Source organism: Bombyx mori, chromosome 16 (genome assembly GCF_030269925.1).
Source record: "Bombyx mori chromosome 16, ASM3026992v2".
In the NCBI taxonomy this organism is placed as follows: Eukaryota; Metazoa; Arthropoda; class Insecta; order Lepidoptera; family Bombycidae; genus Bombyx; species Bombyx mori.
This window is the reverse complement of record NC_085122.1, coordinates 7108155-7126998: the sequence shown is the minus strand read 5'-3', so window position 1 is coordinate 7126998 and position 18844 is coordinate 7108155. Positions and strand designations below refer to the sequence as shown.

At 34.4% G+C, this 18844-nt stretch overlaps 3 protein-coding genes across 4 annotated transcripts; 2 read left to right on the top strand and 1 right to left on the bottom strand.

Moving 5' to 3' along the window:
• Positions 1-7990: 7990 nt before the first annotated feature.
• On the bottom strand, positions 7991-8938 carry LOC101745291 (transcription initiation protein SPT3 homolog). The gene has a single exon (XM_004928807.5). The coding sequence runs from the start codon at positions 8936-8938 to the stop codon at positions 7991-7993; it is 948 nt and encodes a 315-aa protein (XP_004928864.1).
• Positions 8939-9372: 434 nt separating this feature from the next.
• LOC101745431 (iron-sulfur cluster co-chaperone protein HscB) lies at positions 9373-11237 on the top strand. 2 transcript variants are annotated; one of them, XM_038016479.2, is made up of 3 exons: positions 9373-9827; positions 10083-10168; positions 10800-11237. In XM_038016479.2, exons 1-3 carry the CDS (start codon positions 9556-9558, stop codon positions 11099-11101), a joined length of 660 nt encoding a protein of 219 aa, XP_037872407.1. In that variant the 5' UTR covers positions 9373-9555; the 3' UTR covers positions 11102-11237. The 2 variants fall into 2 exon arrangements, with proteins under 2 accessions (XP_037872407.1, XP_037872408.1); XM_038016480.2 differs by having other exon boundaries at positions 9393-9854.
• Positions 11238-14712: 3475 nt separating this feature from the next.
• LOC101737824 (trypsin, alkaline A) lies at positions 14713-18720 on the top strand. The gene is made up of 4 exons (XM_004928999.5): positions 14713-15165; positions 16078-16273; positions 17720-17975; positions 18394-18720. Exons 1-4 carry the CDS (start codon positions 15105-15107, stop codon positions 18700-18702), a joined length of 822 nt encoding a protein of 273 aa, XP_004929056.2. The 5' UTR covers positions 14713-15104; the 3' UTR covers positions 18703-18720.
• Positions 18721-18844: the final 124 nt, after the last annotated feature.

The following is an 18844-nucleotide window of genomic DNA, read 5'->3' as shown; positions in this document are numbered from 1 at the left end:
TATGTGAACACATGAAAGCGATAACACGCTCGGATGTACCATTCAAGAATATAAATTATTGGTACCTACCTAACAGATGCATGAAAACATTGAATCAAAATGAAGCCTCTGTATTGAAATGTTTCATTTATGAAAATTTTATTTCCGATACTGAATAAGTTGGTAATATGAACAAATTCGTCATTACCACACGCGTATGAAGTACGACATCAGACCTGATACGCTATTGCAATGTGAAACTTAAATAACAAAAATTCACTAATGACTTCCACGGTGAAGGAATAACGTCGTGTAATAATCTACGTGAAGCAAAAACTTTGTACCCCTTTTTACGAAAATTGCGCGAATGGACCCTCACTTTTAGAGAATATAGAGAAGGAGTGCAGAATACTATTTTTTTTTAAATTATGCATAAAAAATACAAAAAATCAATAAAAATACGTTACGCCCACTACCGTGTATTTGACACACGCACATATATATTCTTTTGTTTATTGTTAAAGTCTGTCGTCAAATTGAAAATAGATTAATATTGTTTGTCTTTATTTCTCTATAATGGAGTCTTGGCGAAATCTGTGATTATAGAAGTAGTAGTAGAAGTCTTTGACAATAGAACCACAATAATGTTCAAACTTATAATTTCAATTAATTATAGCCGAATTTCGACTTCTGCGGAATTTGGAATTCCGGATTTTGGAATTTGGAATTTTTGCGGATTTATTTTATAGCGATAGTAAAATACATCCGCAAAAATTATAATGTTGGTAATTATTGTTGGTTGTACGTACGTCTTGTGATCCTGCGCGAATAGTTACCACCACGTACCAATGCGTTTCTATTTGAGGGGTAAGGCAGCCCTTGTACTATAAAATTGACACTTTGAGACTTTGAAACTGAGAACTCATGTCTCAAAGTAAGTGGGAGCACTTACATTTGTGTTTGTGTGTAAATACCAGTATAATCAATATTAAATGCAAAAAAATGAAAACAAATAAATATAACATGTATGACATATCCTTATTATTATTTTACTCTTCATTATGAAATGTGTATGATTTTCTTTTTATTTTATTTTTTCTCCAAATAAATTGACTGATTGACATAATGGCTAATATTGACATAGAGTGGTTACTACTGTATTGATATAATTATGTGTTTCTAATTCATTTCCTTTGTATATTTAATTAATTGAATTAGTATATTGTTCATTTTCTATTTGTATTGTTGAACTGTTTGTGTACTGACTATTGTATTATTATTATTTTATGGATTTTTTCTGAAATAAATGTTTTAAAATAAATAAATAAAATAACTCACTTTTATCTCCCCTCATATAGAACAAAATTAAGCGAGCACTTTTTATACAGAGTGAAAAATGTTTTTATAATTCAAAATTTACACAACAAAACGAATTTCAATTTATCTCAAAGACAATGAAGAGAACAAACAGATGTTCCAAAATGTTTAAGTGAACACGTTTTTTGTATTGAGCGAACGTGATAACGCGCAGTCGTAATCGTTAAGTTGACGAAAAAATGAATTTATGAACATTTCAATATATTATTAGTTCAATCTCAGATATTATTTTATGTGATCGTTCAATTATTTTTGAATTAAATTCTACGTATTTTGCAAGCGTTCGAACTTTTTAAATTCGAATTTTTTAATAAAGCGGTTTATTAGGTGTTATAGATTTTTTTATTAATTAAATCACATTTCTTTTTTCCCTAAGTATATTGACCTCATTTTTTGTATATTAACAGTACTTATAACAATATTTGGCATCTTTACACTTTATAAAGAAATCAAATTATTTCGGCTGGAATTTTAAATGCATTTTGTTTTAAAACTCCGCCAGGCTCAGCGATAGTGGTTGCCGTCGCTTCTAGAAATCGGGGAGTAGATAAAGTCAATCTAATGTTAAGCCGCCAAGAACGCTACTCATAATTCGTTTCAAGAATTACATGTCACAGCCATAGATAAAAAATAATTATTGGAATTAGGCAGCAAATAGGCAGCGACTTGGCTGTGCCCCTGGCATTGCTGACGGCCATGAGAGACGTTACCAACTTACCATTAGATGGTATGCTCGTCTGTTTAGAAAGGCAATAGTACATTGTGCACTAAGGGAGAAAAGTAAAAAACTTAGCCACAGTGGAGTAACTCATAAAAAAAAAATCTGTTTTTTTAATTTTAAATAATGTACTACTAATTGAATATGAACTGTCTGATGAACTCATCTTTGTTTAATACTTCACTATTAAATTTTATTGCCTTTTGTTTATTTTACTTTTACACTAAACACAATATTGCAAATTACCCGAGCACAACAATGGCAGAGAATTTTAGGTGCGTGAGAGCAGACGTAGACACTAACGCGTATGCGCACTTGTCAGTACCCAGGGAGGAAAAGTTAGACTTTCTTCCCTGTACAGCGAGAGGAAAACCGAACTTTCGGCGTCGGTAGGAGAAAAAAAAAGTATTCAGAGGGGGACACAAGGAAAATTTATATACTTGAATCCCACTATGTACTAGAGCACTATTAATTTGAAACATATACCTAACGTCATTTGACTGTCGCTCAATTTCATTTTGACGCTGTTTAAAACTGAAACTCTTTTAATTATTTTGTTGTGAGTGTTATTTTCAACACACAATGACCTAGAGCAGTTCGTTAGTAGGTCAATGATATTCGCCTCATAGAAACAAATATAAAAGATGTTAAGTTTTTCGATGTCGATGAATAATTTATAACGTACTTGCCTAGATTCAAAACGGGTCACGACTCGAAAGCACTAGGTTAGTACCCTGTAATTTAGCGGCCAATCATATGCGAACTTTTGATTGCCCCTAAAACAAACGTACGATTTTACGACTTTACTTTAAGTAATAGGCAATCAAGTCTCAGAAACTTAGATCGTGAATTAAGATCAATGATGCAGTTTAGACAAGTCGTTCACTAAGCTTTATGAAGCTATTTACATTTAATAGAGACCTAGAATTTGTGGACAGTTTTAACCTATCAAAATATTCACAAATTCAATTCAGTCAAATTAACATTTCTAACGAGTTTCTAAAGAATTTGGAATATCCGAATTAAATTTCTTAAACAAATGGTTTGTATATTTTTATTTTAAGAATAGTGACAGTCAGCCAGTCTCTCATTGTGGTGACCTTATTTCTCAATACTCTTTGACATACTACAGACAACTATAACGTCTAAAGTCTGAACGATATGATTAAAAACCGTTTTATTATCTATGATCAAACGAATTGTGTTTTGTATTTTAAAATAAATACCAATATTTCTTTTACTTAATAGTCAGTTAGTTGTGTTTTACTGTATTGCGATATATTATTGCGGTACTTCACTTACTTTTATGTCCCTTAAAATTACAATTTGCGTAAATACTGGTGGTAGGACCTCTTGTGAGTCCGCACGGGTAGGTACCACCACCCCGTCTATTTCTGCCGTGAAGCAGCAATACGTTTCGGTTTGAAGGGTGAGGCAGCCGTTGTAACGATACTGAGACCTTAGAACTTATATCTCAAGGTGGGTGGCGCATTTACGTTGTAGATGTCTATGGGCTCCAGTAACCACTTAACACCGGGTTGGCTGTGAGCTCGTCCACCATTCTAAGCAATAAAAAAAAAACACTTCGGATCCTCCCGATCCACGCTATCGGTACTTTTAGGCATTACAGCACCGGTCACCGGTTTCGTCGAACCCGTTGAATACGATGAAAGGTTCGTCGTGAAAATTAACTCACAGACACAGCCCACTGAGTTTCTAGCAGGATCTTTTCAGTAGGTCACGACTCCGATCCGGTGGTAGATTTAGCGAAGCACTACTCTCGCTAGAGCTAGCTAGCAAATCTCCAGACTGAGCCTCGTGAGTTCGCCTACATGTCCGATGAAGCTAGCATAACTCCTCAAGGCTACCAGCATAAGTAAGCAAAATCGGTATTTAAGGTAGTCTTACATAACAATAGTTAACTCGGCTATCAATCATAAGATACGTATGTATGTCTGAAATGTTTTGGTTTGGCAGTGAAATAAACTGCACGTGATTGATTTGGAGCCCGAATTTATTGAATAGAAAGAACACTCATTATAAATTTATAGATTTAGAATAAGCCGAAAGAGGAGGCAGTGATCGAAAATATAAAGAGGAAAAAGGAGATAGATAACACCATAGAGACGTGATAACTATTTTATAGAGCGTTTTGTAAGGGATACCAAATGCAATCAAACACGACGACAAGGTGAGTTCATAATGTAGGTCATGACCTAACTCTCCATCCATCCGTAGTAGTGGTAACTCCCTCTGTTTTCTTCAATTCCATGATTACTCTTGGTAGAGCGTATTGTGAGACGTATAAGTTAGCAAACACATCCTTTCTGTCTATTTCTTGCAAAAAGAAGTCGCAATACAAAAGAAAGCTTTTAAAACATGCATTAATATTGCAGGTCGATATGTATATTCACAAACAAAATATTTTTACGTTATCGACATGTTCATTGATGTTAACTCGTGACCAATAAAAAAAGGTAACGGGTTTACCTATGAGACCTCCAATAAACATATTTTACTACTAGCGACCCACTCCGGCTCCGCTCGGGTCCTTAACAAAAATTTCATCGATATTTGACGTTGTTTTATTTTTTTAAATAAAATAATTATTATTTCGGTATAACTATAATAGTTAGACATACGCTGCCGCGACGATTTTTGTAAATAATAATGTGTTCTACAAAGTCGTAGTACATTATTTTATTCTATCATCAATAGTTTTCGCAAGGCACGCGATGTAAAGAATATTTTAGGTAATTTTTTTACAACTTGGGTTACATTATTGAGTTTTAGTAAGGATCCCTATTTTTTTCAAAAAAGATTATAGCCTATGTCACTTGGGAATAGTGTAGCTTCCAAACCGTGAAAAAACTTTTCAAATCGGTTCAGTAGTTTCGGAGTCTATTCAATACAAACAAACAAACAAATCTTTCCTCTTTATAATATTAGTATAGATAGTATAGATAGATTTCCTCCGGCGTCCTCTCCGAAATCGGGTCGTAAATAAAACCTATTATTAATTCAATACGTCGTTCCCCGCACGTCTAGCTCCAATAACGTAATGCTATAACTCAGCGAAGCGAAATTAAATTTGCAAGCCACTGTCCTCAAAAACCTGCTACCAGAATACAGACAAAGTTTCGTCAACGCCCCAACACCGAACAAGTGAACACATGTACAAGTTGTTTGTCGTAAATGTTTTACATGCTGTATTTTAAAATGAACGATGACATGCGATGTAGGTATACATATACCTACTGCATACATTTGAGAAATTGGTAGCTTTACCTAACGAAATTAATGAGAAATTAGTAGAAAAACGTACCTATCTTTTTATAATTAAATTTTTAAGAAATTATATTGAGCATTCGATTGACTCAGTGGTGCAGTAGTTAGCGCTCCTGTTGCGTTTAGGGTCGTGGGTTCGATTCCCAAATCAGGAAAATATTCGTGTGATGAACAACCTTATTTGCTCTTTGTTTGGGTGTCTACTATATATATATATGTATGTATATATTTAAACGTATATAAGTATTTATGTCAGACTTTGGTCCCGCGGCCCGATCGATGCCTCCAATGAACACTACTCTAACTCAAAATTTTGAAATTTTCGTTGTGTTTTTTGTCATTTTATTATTTCCTACCATTTGAATAGGTACTAAAGTTTTCGTGGTAACGGACGACTAGGATGTTACTCGTCGACATTTCGACATTGTATTACTATAATCATAATTTATTTTTGAAATAAAAAATACATTTAGGTAATAACAACTGTACATAATAAAATAACAAATGTAATAACAATAAAACACGCAAAGTTAAACCGTAAAAGTAATTTTAAATAATATGTCTGCGACTCGAAAAAACCGGAACAATCACTATGGTTCAGGTATGATAACAATGTTGGTGGGGAATGGATTAGCCCAGTCACAGTCCTCGCCGAACCCATCGCTTGCGATGAAGGGCTCGACGAGTAAATTAACCCATAGACACAGCCCACTGAGTTTCTCGCCGGATCTTCTCAGTGGGTTGCGTTTCCGATCCGGTGATAGATTCTGCGAAGCACTGCTCTTGCTAGGGCCAGTGTTCGCAACACTCCCGGTTTGAGCCCCGTGAGCTCACCTACACGTCAAGGCGAAGCTGAGATAGCCTTTCAAGGCTATCAGCATAGGTGGGGAGAAATAGAAAAAAAAATGGTTTATGGTTGCCCGATTGACTTTATTGTTTAGCCAGGACAGTATTGTGTAATAATTGTGGCTAAGTAGTGATTACTATACATTTGGAAGTGCACAAAAGTGGTAAATTGAAACTGAAGTCCATTGAAGTCTTAGGTAAGCTAACCCGCTTTGAAGGCAGCGACTTGACCGTCCCTTTGCCATTGCTGAGGTCGATGGGCGACGAAAACCACTGACCAATAAGAAGGCCGCAAGCCCTTCTGCCTATAAAACCAATTTAAAAAAAAAACTATTTTATTTCCTTTCATCTCGTTTCATTCCATTTGGTTTTATTCAGTTTCACCTATTTCGTAATTTTTTTATTTCAGATAATCATCTTTCATTTCATTTTTCTCTATTTTATTTTGCGTTTAATAAAATATTTCATTAATAAATTAATCAATTTAATATTATAAAATACAATTAAACTATTTATTAATGATAATAAATAATTCTTATTATTCAGTGTTAATTACATAGTTTTCTTTTGTTTTTTATTACTAGATGGGTGGACGAGCTCGCAGCCCACCTGGTGTTAAGTGGTTACTGGAGCGCATAGAGATCTACGACGTAAATGCGCCACCCACCTTGAGATATAAGTTCTAAGGTCTCAAGTATAGTTACAACGGCTGCCCCACCCTTCAAACCGAAACGCATTACTGCTTCACGGCAGAAATAGGCAGGGCGGTGGTACCTACCCGCGCGGACTCATAAGAGTCCAGTCGAGTATGAGTCAGTTACCAGTATAATATTAAATTAGAAAAGCTGATTGCCATACTAAAAAAAAAAAGAAACATTTATGGACTTTATATAATTTGGTATATTGCAGTTACACGCTGTTCCGAATTAAATAACTAATATTTATTTTAAAGATATTATTTATTCTTCACTTTATTACATGATGTTCATCTAAAAAAGTCTAAGGCTTACACGATTCCATGTGCCCATAAACTGTCAGATGTGATAAGCAGCTGTAAAATTAATAAAGTATCTAGGGTATGTAGAGAATTTCAATCAGTTTAACAAATAACTCATAATCCTGCTGCTGATTAACTACATTGTGCAACATAACGAAAACATGTAATTAGTAATTTGTGAAAATTTATAAAATATACAAACCTTCCCAATCTGTAAAAATTAATATAGAAAGTGTACATACAGCACGGTTTAGTGTATTATTTCTAGTCTGGATCAACAGTCTATAATTTTAAATGTTTCGACATCATTTTTCAATAAAATTCTTTACAACTATGAAAATTAAATCAAAATTTCAGTTTATGCTAGCCATTAGAATGGGGTGTACTTATAAGGATTTTGTTAAGATCTTAATCATTCGAAATTCATGTATAAATATGTCTTGTTTTAGTTACAGCAGTAGTTAAATCTTTTGACAACTTTAATGACATAGTTTTACAATGCATTATCGAACCATAATCTTTATTTTGCTAATACCACATTAAATCCAGCGATTAATTAATTATGTAGTAATAGTTAAATAACACTATATTATTTTATAACAGGTAATAGTGACATTTATCTAAATCCTAACTAAAATTTCAACAATGAAAAGACATTTTTGTTTATAAATTTCACTGATACACTTTTTCTTTTGTTATATTTTCTATTTTAATTTTGTCATTTGTATCTAAATGTGATCTCACAATCTTTCATGGTAAAACAAAATGGTATTACAAAGCGTAATTTATAAAGCAATAAATCTTGCTGGTAAGTCCATGTGCATATTTCTATAAAATAATCCATTCATTCCATTTATAGGACAAAAGTAACGACGCAATGCCTCTCTCACTTCAGCCACTGTTATTGCAGGCACTCCTTCATAACCTGACTTTATATAAACAGCATTACTTAAGCTTAAGGGATTACAGAAATATCCACCTTCATATTTACTAAAAGGGTCTCCGTGTTTCCTTTTGGCATCTTGTCGAATCAAATACACAGCATCAACAATTTCAGCCACAGTTTCGTAAGCAATAAAACACAATACTTCTAATGCCGAGTGACTAATTTTGAGTTCCTTGGTTGGATTGATCCACCTTTCTAATTTTATAAAGCCTTTACCGATTCCATAGCCATTGCAACGGAAAGAACTACATCTAGCTTTATGATAGGCTTCATACTTTTCAAAAGACATTGACTCTGTTAATTTCGAAGCTCGCACTTTCCTTAAGTAATCGATCGCATCGAATTTTATCTGACTCACTTCATCAGCTTCGTCTATTAGTTTTATCACATCAATATGTGTTCTCTTTTTTTTCATTGTCGGATCCTTCTCGTCTTCTAGTATAATATTAGAGTATATAGTTTCGGCTGATGTTGTGACGTTTACTTGTGATTTGTTGTCGATTTGATCCAGTTTTTGCTGGTAATCGTGCAAACGTTTTAATTTTACAGTATTGTTACGCATTGTGTATATTATGTCGTAGTTAGTGATTGTTTTACTTCCTCTCAAGTTAGAATTAAATATTCCTTCTTGTAGGATACTCCTAAGCTGTTGCAAAACAATATTTTCTACTAAAAGTACCGTTGCAGCGTTAGGGTTCGGGTTATCTCCAAATCCGTGCATCATGTTCGATATTTCTTTTTGAAAGTTCGTCCCTTCTCCACATGTTTCCATAGTATAGTAAGTCATTTTGTCTCCAATTCTCAGGAAGATTTTAAAATTACTAGTAATTACTATTTATATTAATTTATTAATTACTTAGGTATGTACATTTTAAGATGACATTTGAAATGCGATTTGTTTTGCATAAGTACCGAGGTCTGATAAATTAACAACACAAATATGTCTTTGCCGAGTATGACAGAGCGCTTGAAATGACAATGACAGTAGACAGTAGTAATTCCATTTTTCCAGCAAGAAAGGCGAAAGGCATTATACCATATAGCCTAATCCTTTGTATTTCTTGGGATAGGTACCAGTTCAGCTATGCCCCTAACATTGCTGACATCCTTGAGTGATGGTAACTACTCCTGATCAAGCGACCCGTATGCTTGTCGGCCTATAAGGGGAATAAAAAAAACTGTTTTATGAAAAATAATATGGAGCGAAACTGTAAGAAAGTAATCTGTGGATATTATCAGCTGATACCAAGGTTTCAAAGTCCTTACTCCTTTTCATATTTAAATGAAAACAAACAAAGTATTTTAATTTTCGCGAAATATTTTTTAAATTATAAAATTTGAATCTCGTGACCGTCTCGAATGTTGTAATACCTTTCATAATATACAGTTTTAGAAAATCTTAAAATGAATTTCCTTCGAATTTTGTCTAACAACAGTACAAAACTGTACATAACACACCAATTTCGTTTTATCTGTTGGTCTTGTGGAAAAGACCCGAAAACCTTGGTCGTGAACCTCTTTTGTTCTAACTGTAATGCCCTTCAGAAACCAAACAAAGAAGACAATTACTTCAAAATAATGGGTGTTAGTGAAACATATGATTTGAATGAAAATGATTTAGCTAAAAAATACAAAGATCTGCAAAAATATCTACACCCAGACAAATATGCTAATAGGTATTTATAATACATGATTTATAGAATGTGATCATGATATTTATAAAACATTTCTACAATATTTAGTGTTTTAATTTTAAATGAAAGATTATAGTTTTGTAAACTAATATTGGGACTTGGCTGTGCCACTTGACATGATTGTACCGATGTGCTATAGTAATCAATAAAATATGGTTTACCTTTATTTTATTTACAATATAAATATATCCTATCCGATTGAACTAATGAAAAGCTTATTCACTTTTTTATTCCCAGAGTCAAAGAAGAACAAGAAATATCTGAAAAATATTCTTCCTTAGTAAATGAAGCTTATAAAACATTGTTGGAACCATTAGCAAGAGGTAAGCAATAAATAAAAATAATTTTGTTTTAATATAAACAAATCGAGGGAAAAAGTAGTATTTTTATTACTCTAGTTAGGCAGCTAAAACTCATCACTCACTTTGCATTATATGCTTACTCGAGTCCAACATGAATACTATCAACCACAAAACAATAAATGTGCTATAGTTGTATTGGAATAATTGCTTGATCCTAATCTTGTTTATAGTTTTTATTCAAGACAAGCCTTAGGTTACTGACATACAAAGCCAAGACATACAAAATACTGAAGATGAATTTTAAAACTCAACTTATATCTATAGTTGTATATAATTAATACAACATTATCAGTTTTATAGGCCTTGTTTGAAGCATTGTGCTTTACAACATATTTATTTAAGTTTTCTTAATATGTTTAGGTTTCTTAACATGCAATATTTGCTTTACACTATTATAAGCTTCTAATATATTTTTCTCTGAATAGAATAAAAAGAATGATGTTTCACATATCTCTTATTATTAGCAAATCATTTAAAAAAAGTTAAAACAATCTTCACAACAAGATTTTCTTAATTTATTTTATAACAGTGATGATAAAGTCTTGGTAATAGTTTCTAAATTGATTTTACGATATTATTTAATTAATTTAAGGTATCTACATGCTTCAATTAAGAGGTAAAGACATTCCTGAAAAAACAGAAGTTGATCAAGAATTTCTTATGAAAATTATGGAGAAGAATGAAGAAGTAGAATCAGCAGAAACGGAGGAAGAAATCATGAATTTAAATGAGGAAAATAAAAATAAAATTCAGTCCTTACAAAAACAGTTATCAACGGCATTCTTTGAAGGTGATCTCAAAAGGGTTACCAAGTTGCTAACTCAATTAAAATATTACACCAGTATAGATAACCAAATACAGTCTGTTATACGAAGTAAAGGAATAATAAGATAACAAAATTTAAATATTGAGTTGAATAAAATTCGAATAACTATCATGTGATTTAATATTATTGTTGTATATTTGAAATTATAGTTTATGTACTAATGTTTTTCGAAAATAAAATATATTATGCAAATACAATATATAATTTAATACCACAATAATTTGGTTAATTTTTGCTTACTTCAGCTGCAGCTTGTAATATTGGATGTACAGTCTAATGCAATTAGATAATGTTTTAATAATTTTAACTTAATATTGGTATAAATAAACATTCGAAGGCAAGAACAAAAATAATTCTTTGCCTGGGGGCACATTTTGATTCTGTCATCGCCCTAACCTGAGTGATAATGTTAGTTCAATCCCTGTAAAAATGAAATGAACCTGAATAAATTATCGTCAAAGGCGACATCATTAATTTTAATTTTTCAAGGTTCCACAGTCAAATGACAAGAACTATTATGAATTCGGCGGTCGTCCTGTTTGTCAGTATTCGTCGCAAGCGACGGGTTCGGCGAGAACGGTGACTGGTGCTTGAGGTATTCATCCGACCAACTGTCTGTATCTTGAGGCTTGGGTCAATCTTCGTGGATTGGTGTCATCTTCCCATACGTACAGAGAACTATTACTTTTTTTCGGAATGTATCTACTAAATGTTGGCGTACCTACTACAACAGTCAACCCAAGCTCGATTTCACAATTTTTTTCTTCTTGGATTATTGTTGAAGTCACTTATGTAGTGCATTTCGAACTCATAGATACTCAGCATCATATTCACTATCCTGTCCTTCTCCCAGTCACCTGGGGTCGGCGCAACATGTTTTCTCCTTTCATACTCTTCTATCATATACCATTTCTTCGCTCACTCCCTTCTTACCCATATCGTCTTTCACGCAATCCATCCATTTCTTCTTAGGTCTACCTCTTCCTCTATATCCTTCCATAGTTAACATTCTCTTACCTCATTTTTATTTCGTCTCATCACATGTCCATACCATCCCAAACGCGCACTTCTCAGCTTCTCTGTTACAGGTGCCACTTTCAGACTTCCTCTAACATGTTCATTCCGTATTCTATCCATTCTCGTTACTCCACACATCCATCGCAACATTCGCATCTCCGCTGCATGCAGTCGCCTCTCGAATCGAACTCATAGATGCTAATTATGAATATTAATAAATGTATACATGAACTCATTTCCAACCCCACCCACCAAGTTACTGCGGGCCCATGGATGTGAAAATTACCATTCTTTGAAGCAAGTTCGAATTCTTAGTCCTATAGCCATAGGTACTACCTTTCAACCAACTGTGTTTATTCATCAATGTGCATAACACGCATGTGGGCTTACACAATATCTGAAAAAGACCACACGATCCGTATGGTGTTAAGTTTTTCGGAATCATAGACGTCACAACGTAAATACTACTACCTATCATGAGACATGAAGTCAAACTCACAATTTTATTACTTATCGACTGTCCGACCATTCAAACCGGAGCACATGACTCTCGCAGCACAAAGAGGTAGGATTTTTGTTCTGCGGTGACCACTTAACATCAGGTGGACCATGAATTTGACCGTGTCACCGTGTTAAAACTCCTCTAAGCAATAAAAAAATAATGAGGTTCCATTAAAATAAAAACAGATTTTACTGAAATTAATTATACTCTAGTTTTGGTTCTTTGCCTTAACATCAACATTATTATCAGCGCTTAGCAATAATTAGGTTCTTTCAACTCTTTAAACTACACTCATTAATCATTTAATTTCGTACCATGAGATTTGAGAGCGGAATGTTGTAAAAAAATACGGGTACTCCGTTTTTAATTGCTTGTTTGTACTTAATAACTAACTTACCAATATTGATACTGCTGACAGGTAAATGATTTTTTTACGAAGTCGTGTTTTCAGAAAAAAAATGATTAATGATAGAACTAACGTTCCAATACGTGTTTTGCATTATACATATCTACTTCGACTGAAGGTATTTGATACTTAGGCTATTAAACTTGATATTTTAATCACAGAACAACCTTAAGTTTGTAGAAAAAAATACGTTTTCACTACAGAGGTCTTCTATGATGCGAGGATGATTTTCTCGTATAAATTTCGTGGTCGGTCCAAGTCTTCTTGTTGAAAACTCCAGTATTTTAGAAAACTTTGCGGAACGCCAGTATTAATAGTCATGGTCATTGTATAATAGGTCGTGCTTCGCAAGACATGACATAGATATCTATTTTTTTTTTATGATTGAGAGCTTACTGGTGGCCCTGAGGCTTTTCCAGTTTCACAAGGACAGGTTGGGGAGCAAGGGCTCAGCCACAAGGGGCGGGATTTGCTAACAGCTACCCGAGCGCCTCCAAGGGAGACCTAACAACTCAAGAGTAGCTGCTTCGCGAATGAATCTACTACCGGATCGGAATCGCGACCCGCTGAGAAGATCCGGTAAGAAACTCAACGGGCTGATGCTTAGGTCAGGTTACACGTCGAACTCCTTGCCGAGTTCAACGAGTACGGTTACCGGGGTCTCTACTCCTAGTGTTAGAGCGGAAAGCGTCTAATGCAAGGGTTATTGGATCTGATGGTTCCGTAAGGACGTGTCTAGGGCGACTACGGTGACTGGCTCTTGCGGATTCGAGGAGTAGTCAGCGGCGACAACGATAAGGGAATTACCATGACGATATCTATAATAGTTGTTCATTAATCGCAGTTTTTTAAGCTCTTCAGAGCAATTGCTAAGCTGTCTAAATTACGTTTTTAAGTGATCTTCATAATATAATAGCAGCTGCAATTTAATGGAAATCAATAATATTAGAGTTAATTGATGACTCAATTAATAGTAGGTAGTACAAAAATGTGACAGACATCTGAATACGTAGGTACTCTGTGAGTACTAATGATAGCTAAGTGATATAGCTGTATTTTTAAATCATTCGTCAATTAGAACGTAAACGCAAACAAAATAATACATTTAAATTTTATTATACACACAACTCATTCGCAAAGTTGATGTTTGAGTTGATAAGTCTCCTCCGGAGGCGCTCAGGCTGCTGTTAGCAAACTCCTTCTGTCCTGGCTGAGCCTTTGCTCGCCCCCCCCCCCCCCCCCCCCCGTGCTGGTGAAGCTGGAAAGGTCCCCGGCCCACCAGTAACAGAACACATAACGTGACAGTGCTTAAATAATATCTAGACACTTTTAATAATTTATTCGTTATTTTATAATATATAAGATTTTAATTCTAATATTAATTTTTTCTCATACCTACACCGAAAGTTCGGTTTTCGTCCTGCTGTACAGGGAAAAAAGTGTAACTTTTTCTCCCTAGGTACAAGTGCGCATGCGCGTTTGTGTCTACGTCTGCTCTCACGCACCTAAAATTCTCCGCCATTGTTGTGCTCGGGTAATTTGCAATATTGTGTTTAGTGTAAAAGTGAAATAAACAAAAGGCAATAAAATTTAATAGTGAAGTATTAAACAAAGATGAGTTCATCAGGCAGTTCTTATTCAATTAGTAGTAGTTTATTTAAAAATTAAAAAACAGTTAAATTGTTTTTTATGAGTATGGGGGCTCCCCCCCCCCTGTCCCCCGCCAGGGCTTCGCCCCTGGACCCCGGCTCAGTACTCCACGAACTTTCGGCCTGGTAGGAGAAAAAATAGTATGTGCACCGCGGGAGAAAAGTTGGACCCTCAACTTGGACCATCTTGGATCTTGAATTTTACACGCGGGAGGAAATATCCAACTTTTCTCTCTTGGTGCACAATGTAGTATTGCTCTAAATAAATATTAAACTTTTCTTCTAATCTGAATCAATACAAAAGCTTTAAAATTGTACAAAACTAAATTAGAAAAACACGCCAACGATCAAACTATGTACATCGGACTATACATTATTTAAGTTAACCATAACTCGTGCATGGGTCATCTTCAGAAGATAATATAGCGACAGTGCAACAGTTAACTGGCTAAGTACTAGTCTTTTAGAGCAACCGAACGATCGCACTTACTGTTCAAATGTTTTTTAAATGTTTAAATTCTGTAGTTGCGGTTTTTTTAACTTTTGAAATTTGTCAAGGTAAGCAACTCCCTTATTTGTTTTTAAAATATTAAATTTATTGCGACACAAGTTTTTTGTTCAAGGTGTTTTAGTGTTTAGGGTTGGTTGGTAGATTTGGTATCATTATCCTGTCTACTTCTGCCGCGAAGCGTCATGAGTTCAGATTTTCATTGAACTATTCTACGTCGCCAAAACGATAGGAATTAGAAGGCAAATCAAGTTCGTTCACAATGTTTTTTATTCATTGCTGGTAAGGAAATAGTCAAATTATTAAGATTATAATATTATTGATTAAATTAGAGAAAGAGGAAGAGGTAGACCTAAGAAGAAATAGATGGATTACATGAAAGACGATATGTGTAAGAGGGGAGTGAGCGAAGAAATGGTATATGATAGAGAAGTATGGAAGGAGAAAATGTTGCGACGACCCCAGGTTTTTTTTTTTTATTGCTTAGATGTGTGGACAAGCTCACAGCCCACCTGGTGTTAAGTGGTTACTGGAGCCCATAGACATCTACAAGGTAAATGCGCCACACACTTTGAGATATAGTTCTAAGGTCTCAGTATTGTCACAACGGCTGCCCCACCCTTCAAACCGAAACGCGTGACTGGAAGAAGGGCAGGAGAATGAGTAATATTGAGTACAAAAAAGTGATTATTTTATCAATAAATGCGAGTGTAGGTTCGCTAGTTCGTGATTTTCTTCTATTTTATAATATGCAGGACACAAGCAACAGTATATCTCAAAAAAAATTTCAAAGTTTTTCATTGTCTGTCAATTATAAATTTATTAATTTGCGGGTGAAACCGCGGGACACGGCTAGTAACACATAAACTCTATGCTTTAGCCCAATTAAGGACACTGAGCAATATTAAAAATATATATATATATATATATATATATATATATACATATTGTTTTTCTTTCAGTAAATACACAGTATCAACTGCGAGTGATCGAAGGAAAGCCCACCTCTATAGACAGATACCCGATAGTTGCACAGCTGTTGCTAGATACGTGGGGCGACAGAAACTTTATACAGCACTGTGCAGGTGTTATCCTAACATCTAGGCATGTCGTATCCACTGCACACTGTTTTCAATACAACGAAAGTACCGGAAGAAAGTAAGTCGGATTTTTCTGCCGTAAACACAGTTTTTGTATACGAAAATGGATTAAATAATAACGGGTGTATATTGCAAAATTCGGACTATTTTAAAAATTATCTATAAAACGAAAATAATAAAGATAATTTACTTTTATGTAAAATAATAATTATTTTACATAAACGTAAATTATCTTTATTATCTATACTTAATATTATAAAGAGGAAAGATTTGTTTGTTTGTTTGTATTGAATAGGCTCCGAAACTACTGAACCGATTTAAAAAAATCTTTCACTGTTTCGAAGCTACATTATTCCCGAGTCCCGAGTGACATAGGCTATAAATCTTTTTTGAAAAAATTAGGGATCCTTACTAAAACTCCAATAATGTAACCCAAGGTGTAAAAAAATTACCAAAAATATTCATTACATCGCGTGCCCTGCGAGACCTATTGATGATAGAATAGAATAATGTACTACGGCTTTGTAGAACACGTTATTATTTACAAAAAGTGTCGCAACAGCATATGTCTAACTATTATAGTTATGCCGCAATAAGCTCTTTTATTTTAAAAAATAAAACAACGTCAAATATCGTTGAAATTTTTTGTTAAAGACCCGAGCGGAGCCGGAGCGGGCCGCTTGTGTATAAATATTTTTAAACGACATAGTGTGTTCGGATGAGGAACACATGAGGAAATCATTTTCATTGAAAGTTTAAATATTTAATTATCAATGAATAACACCTGACGCGTTCGTGAGTGATGATCACTTAAATGATATGACCTATAAAGTATTAGAAACGACGAACTTAATTAAAATGAATATGACGTAGATAGTGTTTACTGTAAATAGTACACAGAGTATTGTATGTTTATGTAGTTGTAGCGTTTTATAATTATGCAGATGTGTTGTGTTCTTTATTCATTTATATGAAGATTTTTTCTGGAACAATCCATGACATGTGGATTTAATTCTGCTCCATATATAAGAATAGTTATAAGTATACCCGTATATCTACATGAAAATCGACGTAGTAATTCGGAAAATGTGCGCAAAATCACGAACATACAGACAGTCAACAGTTCCAAAAATCACTCATATCTATTAAAGCCCTTTTTAGTTTCACTACTTATCTTCAATGTACAGACCCTTTGAATTCTACTCTTTCATCATACACATTAACCTTTTTTTGGTTCAAAAGTTACCTTTTTTAGCATAATTCAGTAAACGGTTTGGCCGTAGCTTGGCGTTAAACGGTCAACTGAGCCTATGGACTTTGCAACGTGAATTCTGTATACGCTGGCCTACAACAAGTCCTACACCATCAGTATCCCATCACCCTCCCCCTGAAATCAGGGTACCTACTGAGAATTGTGACTGACAATCATACTCAAAACTCAAAAAATCAAAGTGGTAGTCTGGGTGCAAAAAAAAGATCTAATCTTTACAAACTTAATTTTCAGCTACAGTCTACCTAAATACTGGAGGGTTCGCGTAGGTTCCTCTTACAGGTCCCGAGGAGGTTTCATCCATGGGTTGAAAACAATCATAACTCATCGCGGCTTCGATCAGCTTTATTACACCAATGATATCGCAATGGTCGTTGTGACTAAAACATTTATATTTAGTCCAAAAGTAAGACAAGGAACTATTGTGAAGTATGGAACCGAAATAAGTCCGAATTCTATTTGTACCCTTATCGGATGGGGAGTTAAAGAGGTAATTACCTATAAGAGAATTGATATGCATTTTGCAGTCGTAGAGTAGTGTACATGGTCTGAACGCGACATCACGAGGTATACTCAACCTAGAATAAAGAATAATGTAAAGATTTTCTATAGAACGTGAAGCAGCGTCATTGCATAACAATTATAACCTTAAAAAGAGCAAATTACTAAAACAATGAAAAATAATTTATACATTTCTAAGTCACGCGGCAGTCCCATTGAAAAATTATAATACCTACAACCAATGACCACCATAACAATGCCAGGGAGTACAGTTAAATCGTTACCTACCGCTTAATTCTATCGATTTCAGGATAAAAAAATAACTAATAATTTTGAATCGATAATCAAACTAAAACAAATGTGGGTTACATTCAACTTAGGACCAAACTGTATCATTCTGATTTCAGCCTGACGGAGCTCAACCGGAACAATTGCAAAGCACAGCACTATTTACAATAGATCAAGATGTGTGTAGAAATCGTTACGCCACAATCCGGGCACTGATTTCTGATTCAATGTTATGTGCTGGACGCGTTGAAGCTGGCGGTCCTGATGGTTGCTATGGAGACTCTGGTGGGCCAATAATATACAAAGGCCTTGTAGTAGGCCTCGTATCTTTCGGTTACTCTTGCGGTCATCGATACTACCCTGGTGTCTACACTAAAATCTCTCATTATACAGATTGGATAGTAAAAACAGTTTTGACTAATAAATAATCTGTAAAAAAACAAAAACGACTTTTAATGCTATCAATAAAAAAAACATCATAATTCATTTCTTCAACTTTGTAAGAGAATATGTTGAAATGAAGTAATAGAGATAAATAGATGCACTTAATACAAAAATGAATCTAAGTTT